This window comes from Pseudorca crassidens, chromosome 2, assembly GCF_039906515.1.
Source record: "Pseudorca crassidens isolate mPseCra1 chromosome 2, mPseCra1.hap1, whole genome shotgun sequence".
Classification (NCBI taxonomy): Eukaryota; Metazoa; Chordata; class Mammalia; order Artiodactyla; family Delphinidae; genus Pseudorca; species Pseudorca crassidens.
Window position 1 is genome coordinate 40,022,077 of NC_090297.1, and position 12,202 is coordinate 40,034,278.

Sequence of the window (12,202 nt, forward strand, 5' to 3'; positions counted from 1 at the left end):
GCTGGGGGGGTCACCCCCACGTCAGTGACAGTGAAGTCCAAGGGCTAAAGAAGGGCATGTGGGCAAGGGCCCAGAGAGAGGCTCCCAGGACCAGCTGTCAGGAGACCCCTGGGAATAGGCTTGAGGCACTTTCTGGGCTTGTTTCCTCCTCAGCAACGTGAGGGCAACACCCTATGTCCTGTCTAAGCTCGTTCACAACTCCAAGGCTCCAAGTTCTAGAGAATTTTTCCTGTTAAATCCATCTTGTGTTTATTCGTGGAATGAATGAAAGAATGAATACTCAAATGAAGAGGTGAGTCAGCCAGCGAAGTCTCTCCAACAGCTTCTTACGCCATCTTGCTGCTGCTCCCGCCCTTCTGCCCCTACCCTCCACCGGCCGCACCATTACAACTCCTCCTGCCAGAGGACCTGCTCGCCACCCCGAGGTGCCCCTCGGGCTCAAGAGGTCAGGCTCTGGCTCTCTGCCCTCTCCCATCTACAGACTGTAGGATCCCAATGCCTGGGGAAGTCAGCAATGATTCTTTCTAAAACTGAGCATCCCTGACCTGTGGATGGTCCAACACCCAAGATGGACAAAGATCCTTGAGATGGGGCCCCTGGCAAGCTGGGAGGGAGAAAATACACAAGGGGAGGCCTCCAAGAGCAACGCTTGAGCTGGGCGCAGGGGGCGGGCAAGGATGGTGCAGCCCAGGCCACGTATCAACCCCAGGCTGGAATGTGCTGCTGAGAAGCAAAGAGGGTCTTTCAGTCCCTTCCTGGCTCTTCTCTGCCTTGTTATAGGTTTCTTGGGGGTGTGTACAGTGCAGGAGCCGGCACAGCAGGGGGTGTTTTCCCAGACTCAATCAGAGAGCCTTCCACCTTCAAATGTTAGCCCCTTCCCCAAAATTCGGTACACTGCATTTCAATCACATGCTTACATGTTTACCTCCATCACTACGCCCTCCCCAGCTTCCAACGTCTTAGTCTTCTTTGTATCTCCCCAAGTTCCTAAGCCCAGAAAGCATGTGGTCAATGTGAGCTGACTGACTGAATGAACAAATACATATGTAACTCCTTTGCTCTTCTATGATAGAAGACCTTGAGAGGCAGAGAAGTTGGTTAACCTACTCAAGGTCACACAGCCAATTACTGGTTAGGAGAGTCAAGAGTTAAAAACCAAATCAGTCTCTGTCTTAGCCCCTCCACGAAATGGTATGAAAAAGGAGCTAATGGCAATTCAGCATCAACAGAATGCCAGACAGTATGCTGTGTATCCCTATGCTGTGAGACGGGCGTTATTATTTCCATTTTACGGATGAGCACACCAAGTCTCAGAGAGGTACCCTCTGCCTAGATTGCTCCTTGCTCTTCCCACCCACTCACCCCTGCCTGGATAACAAAAATGCATCCTTCAGGCTCCAGCTTAGAAGTCGCTTCCTTCAGGAAGCCTTCTTCCCCGATCCCCCAGATTCGATGGATGCCGCTCCTCTGCTGTCCCACAGCAGAGCTTCTAGCCCTGTGCTGGCACTGTGTCAGTGGCTGTCTCCCGTATCAAGCTCTGAGCTCCTCAAGGGGAGTGGGCGAGGGCGGTCTCCTGAACGTGCTGCCCTTTAAGCACTAGGCAAAATGCCTGGCACGCAGCAGAGACCAGTAAGTGTTTGTGGGAGAAGGGAGGGAGGAGGGAAGAACGCAAGCAAGGAAGCCTCCCAAAGCCACAGCGCTGGGAAGTGGGGAAGCTGGGTTTAAATCCAGCCCTATCTGGTTCCAAAGACTAGACTAGAACAGACTAGACTACATCCACGAAAACATACAAGCTCCCCTTAGAGTAGGGAGCCTTTTAGTACACTCTTGTGGATTTATCTTAGAACGTGGCACATTATCATTTTCTGATTAACAAGGGCTCATCGACGGACTTTAAGCTTTCACAGGTCACGGAGAGCAGGTGTGATTTTCTGGGACACCCATGGTCCCTGGAGCAGAAGGCACTGCACATAGTGGGTGCTTTACGCGTACTTGTGTCTTGAGCTGATTTACAGTCAGTCCATCCCACTGTGATGACGACAGTGCCTCAGATCAGAGAAGAGCCAGCCGCTGGCCCTCAAGACGACATGCAAGGCCTGTGGGGTGGGAGTGCCTGGAATGATCAAGACACTGAAACTATGGTCGGGGCCAAGTTTGTCTAAGTGTTTTAAGACTAAAGAGGAACATGCTGATACAAAAGGCAGTGTCTTACTGCCCCAGAGGGTTAGGAGTGGCTTCTGGAGTTTAAACTCAGGTCATCATCATACAGAACAGGCAGTTTCCCTGGGAGCTGAAATAATGACGTGGAGAGTTTTGTTGTTAGTATGCTTTGTTCCCCTCCCACCCTCCACCCCAAAGAAGTTTACAGAAGGCGTAGCATACAGAGTGCAAGGAAAATAAAAATTCATCCGAAGACCAGGAAAACACTTTTTCTCTCTGAAAACCTCAGTTCTCTCCCGCCTCCCACCCCGACTCCAAGATCAATACAGTTTTCACACTTTTTTATAGTTAGGGTTTCTCTTTGAGATTTTATTTTGATAAAAAAATTTTAATAAGTTTTTACGTCGCACACCGCATGTGACCTCTGGTGTCACTGTGCGCCTCTAGGGGCTATGATTTGGCAGAACGGCCAAGGCGGAGTCAGGGGGTGGGGGCATGACTAGCCTAGGAGGGGATACGGTTCGAGGTGAGCTCTGCCTCTGCCTCCCCAGGTGACTCTGCCTAAGTCCCAATCTCAGCTTCCTTCTCTGCGACAAGGGCATGAAAAGGCCTCTTGACCGACTCCCTAGGCCACCCTGAAGATCTACTGAGGCACTGCCTTGGGGACATACTCTAGGTAGTAAAAGGCACCTGTAAATCTAAGTAAGGTAGCACTTCTGTCTGAACATCAAAGAGAAATGAGGCTCTACATGTCAGTCTGTTATCTAGATAACACAAATCTCCCTTCTTGAGTATGAAAGTGCATTTGATTTAAACTTCGGGGATGGCACTTGTGTCTCTAGACTAGGTTCTTCCCTTTTTGAAGCCAAGAACACTGATGCAGGCTTATTAATGACTGTCCGCAGGGCACGTGGAGGCTATGAACTTGGGTTATACTGATTTGCTCAATACTGGCTGGCCTCTAGTTCGTACAGTCCTGGATTCTTGTGTTCTGAAAGAGCGTTTCTGTCTTTTTCTCTCAGGGAAGGAGTCATTTCTCCCTGCTGGCAAAGCTGCTCCCTTTCAGATTTCCCTTGATTCCTGCTTCTAAACCACGTCAGATGTGAATATCTAAAAACCTAGTTTGTTAAATTCAGTTGCAATATAAGAGCCTATCAAGTTCTTCTATGAGCAAACCTGAGGAGTTTTATACATCTTTACATTAATCTAAGGTCGTGTGCCTCCCTGCTCAAAACCTTTTTAATTTTTCTCATTCCTACCAAAACAAGTCCAGACACCCCAGGCTGGTATAGTTTTCAAGGCCTTCAATCGCCTGTTCTTAAACTACAGTTGCAGTCTCTCCTCTCAACACCCCAGTGAGACTGCTGCCCTCTGCTTCCTCTTGTGCCTTGAAAGCCCGCCCACCCTTCAAGGCCCACCTCCTTCCCGAAGTCTCCCTCAGTTACAAATAGCCCCGCTCCATCCTTTGAACTCTCCTGTCATCTTATCCACGTCTCTCCTGCGGCACTGATCACTTTCTGACTTAAAAGTAGTACATTTGCCGGGATGCTGTCTAGCTCTCTTTACTATCCTGAAACCCCCTTGGAGAGGTTTCCTATTACCCCTGGTCCTGCCTCTTGCCACATGGATGCATAAACGAGTGGTGGCAAATATGCTGCCAGCTCTCATTCTCTGAGCCCCATTTCTTGACGTTGCCCGCTGTGCTCTGAAGAGCTAAGGCTGCCGCACGCCGAAGCTCCTGTCAGATTGGCTCCGAGAGGGGAGTGGCTCTCCCTTGGGGTAACTCTGCCCTTCCCTCGCCTCAGGGAAGCTCGGCCTGCCTGTCCCCGGTGCCCTCCCGGAAGGGGGGCGGCACACGCCATGCCCCCGCGGGGAGTGGCAGGCGGCCCGTGGCGGGAGCACTCACCGCTGCCCAGCCTCAGGAGCAGCACGTCCTGCAGCCTCCGGTTGAGGTCGCGGAGCTCCTTCATCTCGGACACCAGCGCCCCGTACTCCTTGAGCTTCTTAGCCTGCTGAACCAGCTGCCTGCGAGTCCGCTCCAGCTCCTGCTGGAGGTGGCGCATCTCGTCCTGCTGCTGCTGGTAGTTGCGCAGCAGCTCCTCATACAGAGCCCGGGGCACACCGGCGTCCTCCAGACTGTCCATGTCCTCTGGGCCCGGTGAGGCCTCCACGAAGACCTCTTCCGGACATGTGCTGTGGCCCAGGCTCAGGCCGTTCTGCTTCTCCAGCCGGGCCACCACTGCCTCGATGCTCTTGTGCGCCGCTTCACTCGGCTTCCGCCCCTCGGGTCTCTGTGTAGGACAACGAGAATCAGTTCAGGCAAGGGCAGCTGGGACTTTCTTGGGCTGCGGCTCAATATTTCCCCAGACAATCCTAGAATCACAGAACCACAGAACATCAGTGCTTGGAGAAACTTGTGCAGACACGTAGTCAAAGCTCTTCACTTTACAAAGGGGGAAACAGAGGTCCAGAGTGGGGAAGGGTCTCGCCCCAAGTCACACAGTCAGTTAGTGGCAGAAGCAGGACTCTGGTTTCCCAGGCCAGCACTTCTTCCGTTCCATCACTCTGCCTCTTGGGTACATGTTATAATATCATGACTGCCCTCCCCAACTCCCCAGCCTCCCACCCTACCCACAGGGCCCAGGCAGTGATCTGCTCACAGGGAGTATTCAGTGTGTATTTGTGGAGAATCAGTAACAAATCAGGCCAGGCCTAGCCATCCCGGGGGAGCCATCACTCAAATCTCTTCAACAACAAAAACATAAAAGCCCCTCCCCCCTGCTCCCCCCCACACAGAAAAGGGCATTCCAGCAAGTGAACTTTTCCTCAGGAACGCTGCAGTTGGGAAGGGTGCTAAGGACTCGAATCTAGGGCAGGAATCATGTCTTACTTTCTGTTCCTCCACTGCCTACTCAGAACTGGCACTTGGCAGGGGCTGGATAAATGTTTACGTAACTGAAAGGTTCAAAGAACGCTAGCACTGGAAGGTTCTTTCCGGTTAACTCCCTCATTTTACAGGTGAGGAAACTGAGGCTCAGAGAGGGGAAGGACTACACTCAGGGTCACACGGTGAGCTTCAGAGTCAGACCCAGAACCTGAAGCCCGACTTAGAGCACCAGGCTCCTTGCCCCACATGCGTTAGCCTCTCCTTGGACTCTGGCCAGGTTGAAGCTCAGCAAGAAGTGGATACAGAGAGGACAGTTTAGTGAGAAGACAATTATCTAGGACTACCCAGGAGCTGGGGTTTCAGCTGCCGGAGGCCAATTCCAGCTCGAGTGGACAGAGCTCCCACTGAGGGGAAGTGGGAGTTAGAGGACCAGTGCAGGAGGGCTGTAGGAGCTCTCCTGACGGGGGCACTTGTGGGAGATGCAGACAGCTGGAGATACCAGATTCCAGACAACTTAACTGTGTCCGGTCAAGCCTGCCTTAACCTCTCAATGAGTTCCTGAAAATTTTGGAAAAAAACAAAAAAAAACATGACTCTGAGATTAGGTTACATGACAAAATCCTATCCTGTCATTTATCCACTGGGATAAAGTGCTGCTGGTAGTCTAGATGAGTTTATTCATTAAATTTATAATGATCACTTTGGATATCCGTCTGCATCACTACACTGTGAGACCACTAAGGGCAGTGACCATGTCTGTCTAATCTCTATGACCCCAGGAACCAGCAAGGGGCCAAGGCCCATAGCACAGGTGCAATGAATGCAGGAACTAAACTCAACTGCATCTTCTGGACTATGCTTTGGGGATGTCCTTGGCCTGTGTCCAAAAGCAGACTGCAGTCAGTGCAGAAGGCATCCCTCTTCCTCCTCCCTTCCTCCAGGGCACCCATCGTACAGAAAAAAACATCTGGCTTATCGAACAAGATATTCAGCAGGCTTACAAGCAAAGGCTGGAGGAGAGCAATTAGGGCGCACACCAAAGGAAATGCAACCTCACGCACAAGTTTTCTTCCAACCCAAGGTCACATTAAGCCCTTTGTCTGAACCTGGCGCACCCCACCTCCTCGTGAGTCCACCCTTAGCTGTTTGGGGGCAGCCTGATAGTGACTGGCTCTGAACTGCTGCCCAAGAGCAGCCATGTTCCTGGAGCCTAGCAGTGACCTCTCCGGAGCTGGAGGCCAGACGGAAATGCACCACTCCCAACCCTTAGCAGCGATGACGCTGCACAGATGGTACAAACAGGACAGCGCTCCCTGGAAAGTCAGCCAGCAGAGCAAACTCACGCTAGCCGTCCCGAGCCTCTCCCAACGTGAGAAAGTCATGGCCTGTGACACCAGGGGGCATTTACATGGGCAGAGGAGGCCAGACTGGAATTCTTTAGCTATAAGAAATCTGAAACTGCTGCCCCGTACTTCCAAAGAGGAGGAAAGATTTTGTTACCTTGATGTGTCTAAGCTGTAAATCTTCTTCCCCGTAATCTTTAACTTCCCCATCTTCTTCTACATGATTGAGAGAAAGTTTGGGGATTTTTATTTTCTTCTGCATCACACTGTTTTCAAGGTCAGATTTGTCTTCTAAAATGCATAGCAAGAGAATAAGGTTCATTATGAGTCAAAATGCTCAAAATGCCCATAACCTCAAATACTAGAGAATGTCTGAGGCCAGACCAGTTAAAAAGGAAAAGCAAACAAACCCAAGACATGTTTGTTCCCTTCTACATGCAGGGCTCCCAGTAGCAGCAGTGCAGATCAAACTCTAGGATCAAGGGTATATGCTAAAGGCACCACCATACAAAGCGTTGAAATAGTGCCCAGTGAATTTGCTGAGGGGTTTCCCTAAGTATATCTTCAAGGGTGGCCTTTTATGGAATTCTAGAATCTTGGAACTGGAACGGCCCTTAGATTGCTATCTGGTTTTAACTTAACTAGCACATGAATCCCTCAACAACCGAGATATTTCTAAGCAAATGATCTCCCAGGAAAACCTGGGGGGTTTCTGCCCGCTCAGGTACTGATGAGCATGAAAGGATGATAGCTCTTACGGAGATAAACCCTGAACTGGAGCTGAGGTACAGCCTCCCCACAGCCCAGACACAAGACAGGCTGAGTTAAGACAGATACAGGAAGAGTAACTAGCAACATTTACTGGTATCAGATAATGAAATGACAGAGTTTGGGGGGCCTCAGTGACCAAGTGGCCCAACTCTCTCTCATCTTACAGGTGAGGATGGAAGGCGCGTGCCCAGGGTGTGAGTCTGAGGAAGAGGCAGGAGTGGGAAACAGGCCTCTGGCATCTCAACCACTGCTTACGTGTGATAACAACACACACTGACGTGCATTACAAACTACAAAAGTGCTACACAAATACAAAGGGATACTACTTCTCCTCACTTTCTTATTCTTTAAACTCAACTTCAGATAATCTGAAAGAGAATTATTTTTCTCTTGCACAGATTTCAAACTTTACTTCCCAGATCTGTCTCTCACTGTAGATGTCAGCAGTAAAAATTCAAAGAGGACAGTTCCAGAGGTAGAAACTCGAACATGCTCTGGAACTGGCCCTTGTGGTAAATACTTTGAGGCCCTGTTTTCTGGGCCTGAACTGGGACTCTGGGAATTACTATTTCTTACTCCTCAAAGGTTCCCACTGCTGCTATATCTTAAATGTAGTTTGTAGCATGGTGCCCAATGCCGGATGTAGCATGTGGCCAGGGAGTGGTTAAGTTCTGTCTCTCAGGGTCTTTATGTGTGAGTGTGTGTGCACATGTATGTGTGTGTGTTGAACATGCTCTTACACTTCCCCCAGTCCAGGCTTCTCTCCTCACAACTTGTTAGCAAAGTTGAAAAGGAAGCCTGTAAGCACCTAACTATTCCAGAATGCAGTCAAATGCCACATCTTCCTGAATGTATCTTAGGAATGGAGCCCCAGCTGGTCAAGGGTGGGACTGCAGTATCAGAGAGGCCTCAGTGGGAAGCTCAGCTCTTCCGAGACAGGGCGCGAGGAGGGAGCAACAAGGTCTTGATCGCATGACCTCAGGTGTCTCCTCTATGAAGAAGCGTGGGGACGACAGCAACAATGCTTCACACACTTAACCACACGGCACGGCTGGCACACACCAGGCACTCAATGAACAGGATGTAAAAGCTGGTATTATCAACAGGCTCAGAATCGTTTTATTTCCCTAAGCATAAGGTGGATAAAGATACAATTAAAATACAAAAACAAAGGAATGACTTAAGAAGGGTATCTAGTGTAAGGAAAATGCCCCCAAAAAGAAGAGGCCGTCTTGTTAACAACCCCTCCTGATCAGAGATGAAAATGCCCTTTCCCACTAGTGGAGCAGCAATCCTAGGCTTCTAGTTTCACAAAAAGGCCAGTTCTTGTTCTTGTTCTCTTTGTACCTATAAAATACACCCAATGGGTTAGGCAAGAACAGCAGCAGGGACCGTGGTCTTTCTAAAAGAGCAGTAGCTCACCTCCTATAAGTCACTGTCCATTCCTTCTAAGTCAAAAGGCTGCTAAAATATAAAACCTAAAGAAGGTGCTCCAAATGAAATTATCCTGAAATGGGATGGGTGGGTGTGTTCACACGTGAAAAAAGAGGGAGAGAAACTCAAAGGGATACAGAGGATGAGAGGGGGGTGCTAGGACTTCTGAATGCGTTGAGGCAAAGCTCCTGGGTCAGCCTTCAGTTTGACAAGGTCAAGCGCAAAAATCTGAGATGTAGCCACCAAACTAGAAATGACAAGCTATGCTCTGCCTCCCTGAGGGGAAGCTCTGTAGCTGAGAATCATGCCGGTACGGAGAGAAGCAGTCATTCAGGCTCACAACACTGGGCAATATTTCAACTGGGAGCAATCCTCAGACCATTTCATTTAACCCTTTCAAAATGGAGATGAGGTTCCAAATGGTAAATCCCTGCATCCGTCTACTCGGCAGTCAGGCCCAGGGATACAGGGGGAGCAAGACAGGCAGGGTTCCCATTCTGGTGAGCACATCATTGCGCAAGGTCACAGAAGTTAGTGCCATAACATGAACAGCATGAGAACTCAGACTGTGCAACCAGAGTTCAGAGCTTTTCCTCCTATGCCTCCGCTTAACATTTACTGAGAATTTACACTTGCAGGATCTGGCTGGGGCCCTGGGGCACTGAGAATGAACACCTGCTTAGGGGACCCAAGATAAAAACCCACGAAAAAGAAAAGCCCTCAAATAAGATTGAGATAAGATCTCAAATACTGAATGTGAATAAGGGGAAAGTAACTGCTTTAGGATCTTGGGGGCAAGGGAGATCACTTTGGTCAGTGTAACCATGGCAGGCATTTGAGAGGAAGGGCCCTTTGAACTAGACCCCTTACTTACAGGGTGGTCTCGAGTAACTTAATTTACTTCTCTGATCCTGTTTCCTAATCTGTGACTTGAAGTAAATAATTCCTACTCACATTGCCAGGATGCCGTGAAGATGATCAATTCTGTGTGTTAAGAACTTGAGTGGAGTGAAGAGCACTTGGACCGTCAGTGTACATAAAAGGACAGCCATTTACTGACGGCAAGAAGAGGGGTAAAGGACAGAAAGCAAAAAAGAAAGATTGCAAAAACATTTAGACCGGAATGGTTACAAAAGGTGGTTCAGTTATAGGCAGGAAGAAAAGGTGAGAAAGAAAGTTAAGGTGGCTGGGGCTTGGAGAATAACTGGCCTTGAATGCTAAGGTAAGAAGAGCTGAGGTTCAGCCTGCAGGTGTGGAAAAGTCAGACAGCCTGGATTCCAAGTCCAGTTCTGCTATGTGGTAGGTGTGAGAAGTCAGGCAAGCTGCTGTGTCAATGAGCATCACGGATCTCTTTCCGTAGGAAGGGAGACAGAATATTGACCTCGAGTGGGATCAAATCAGCTGAGTATATGTGCCTTGAAGGCAACAAGAGTGGTACTTATAGCAGATGACAAAGCTCAGCAGAGCCTGTGGCTGGCCCAGGGCTGCTGCAGGCTTGCCCCTGGAGGGGGAGACCTACTCAGCCACCTGGCTTGAGAAGGGAGACACCTGAGAGAGCCTTACTCCCCATATGACGACAGGAGCCCAACTCCCACCGGCTATACCCAAAGCTCCACGCCCCGTCCATCTAACTGGAATGCCCCCTCCTTTCCTTTCTGTTAGACAAACTCCACCTAACCTCCACTCAGCTCCTCTTTCCTCCTCTAAGGTCCCATTACACCTTATACATACCTTCTCTGTAGCCTATTTTCTTACTATGTTGCAATCACCTGTTCTGAGGTCTGCCTTTCCCATGGGAGTGTGGGTAACCACAGGGCAGGGCCCATATCACAGGCTTGGCCATACAGTATAGAGGCTCATCAAAAAAAATGTTGAGTGAAAGAATAATAAAAAGAGGCTATACCAGTAAGCATATGAAAAGATGCTCAAAATCATCAGTCATTAGGGAAATGTAAATCAAAAATAATACTATCAGATATACTTCATACTCACTAGGATGGCTACAATCAAAAAAAGAAAAGAACAGAGAATAAACATAGCAAGTGTTGGGAGGATATGGAGAAACTGGAACCCTCATACATTCCTGGTGGGAATGTAAAATGGTGCAGCCACTATGGAAAACAGCTTGGCAGTTCCTCAAAAGGTTAAACAGAATAACCATACGATCCAGCAGTTCCACTCTTAGGTATGTACTCAAGAGAAATGAAAACATGTCCACCAAAAACTTGTGCACAAATATTCATAGCAACATTATTCATAATAGTCAAAAGGTGGAAACAAGCCAACTGTCCCTCAACTGATGAATGGATAAACAAAATGTGGTATATCCATGCAATGGAGTATTATTCAGCCGTTAAAAGAAATAAAGTATTGATACTTGCTACAACATGGATGAATCTTGAAAGCATTATGCCAAGTGAAAGAAGCCTGACAAAAAGGCCACATAATATATGATTCCATTTATATGAAATGTCCAGAATAGGTATATCCACAGAGATAGAAAGTAGATTAATGTTTTCCAGGGACACAGGGGAAAGGGGCAATGAGAAGTGACCACTTAATGGGTAACAGGGATTTCTTTTTGTGTGATGAAAATTTTCTGGAATTAGATAGTGATGATGTTTGTAGAACACTGAATTGTACACACTCTAAAATGGTTAACATGGTGAATTTTGTCTTATGTGAATTACACTTCAATTAAAAAATAGGCTACCACTTTTAGAATGTCTATTAGCGACCAGATGCCACTATACGGCTCTTCACATACATTACTGTACTTCCCAACAACCCTGCAAGCAAGTATTAGCTGCATGCTTTTCCACAGAAGAAGCAATGAGACTCAAAGAGGGCCTAAAGCCACCCAGATGCGAAGGCACAGAGCCAGGATTCGATCTAGATCTCTTTGCCCCCCAAGCCCACGCTCTATTCTCTCTAAAAACACATGCTTGAAATATGGTTGAGCCATATTCATAAATGCTGAACGAATGAATGATGGCTCTAGATAAGGACATCTAACTTCCCCAGCCTGAAGTTCAAAGCAGAAGACCACTTTACTCCTGCTCTCCTACCACACCCCTCTGGCCTCAGGAAGCCCCCAGATAGGAGTAACTATCGCCAGGCACAACGAATTAGGTTGTAGGCCAGGGCTCAGGGTTTGAATGGGTCCTTTGAAAGGGTAGGCTGAGCAGTGCAGGAAGGTCTGAGTGACAGAAGTAAGTTCCTGAAAGGAGCAGAAGCAGACAGTCCCTCGAGTCACATGTCCCCTTACCTGGATCCTGGCTGCCCCAGTGCTTGGCCAGGGCGATCTTGAGGCCCCTCTGAGAGGTAACTACCTGCTGGCTCCATCCTAATGCCCATCACCCTCCTCCCTGTGCCATGCTCCCTGGATGAGGGCTCAGGAAGATCTGAGGCCTCCACTTGTCCTTTTCTGCAGTCACTGGACATTCACTGAGCCCCTGTTCTGTGCTGAGCACTCTGCTAAGTGGTCCTTGTCTTTCGGATCCTTACAACCCAGGATGTGCCAAGAATCCCAACCAGAATAGAAGGTTTGACTTCCTGAGAGATGCTGGCTCATGTCGGGGCAAACCTCCAAGCTCCAGGCCTTCCT

The 12,202-nt window shown here is 48.8% G+C and overlaps 2 protein-coding genes across 10 annotated transcripts in view; both read right to left on the minus strand.

Moving 5' to 3' along the window:
* Positions 1–12,202, minus strand: part of AGBL4 (AGBL carboxypeptidase 4) — a 1,401,741-nt gene that overhangs the window by 243,083 nt on the left and 1,146,456 nt on the right. The window lies entirely within an intron of this gene.
* Positions 1–12,202, minus strand: part of BEND5 (BEN domain containing 5) — a 47,736-nt gene that overhangs the window by 25,529 nt on the left and 10,005 nt on the right. For 6 of the 8 annotated variants that reach the window (XR_010940830.1, XR_010940831.1, XR_010940828.1 and 3 more), the window contains exons 2-3: positions 6,548–6,681; positions 4,067–4,451 (exon numbers count right to left, since the gene is read on the minus strand). Coding sequence is in view for 3 of the 8 variants with exons in the window: in XM_067726067.1 (XP_067582168.1) it covers positions 4,067–4,451; positions 6,548–6,681 (519 nt within the window). In the remaining 5 variants the exon portion in view is untranslated. Of the gene's footprint in view, positions 1–4,066; positions 4,534–6,547; positions 6,684–12,202 lie in introns of those variants that run through there. The other 2 variants (XM_067726068.1, XM_067726069.1) reach the window with 2 other exon arrangements.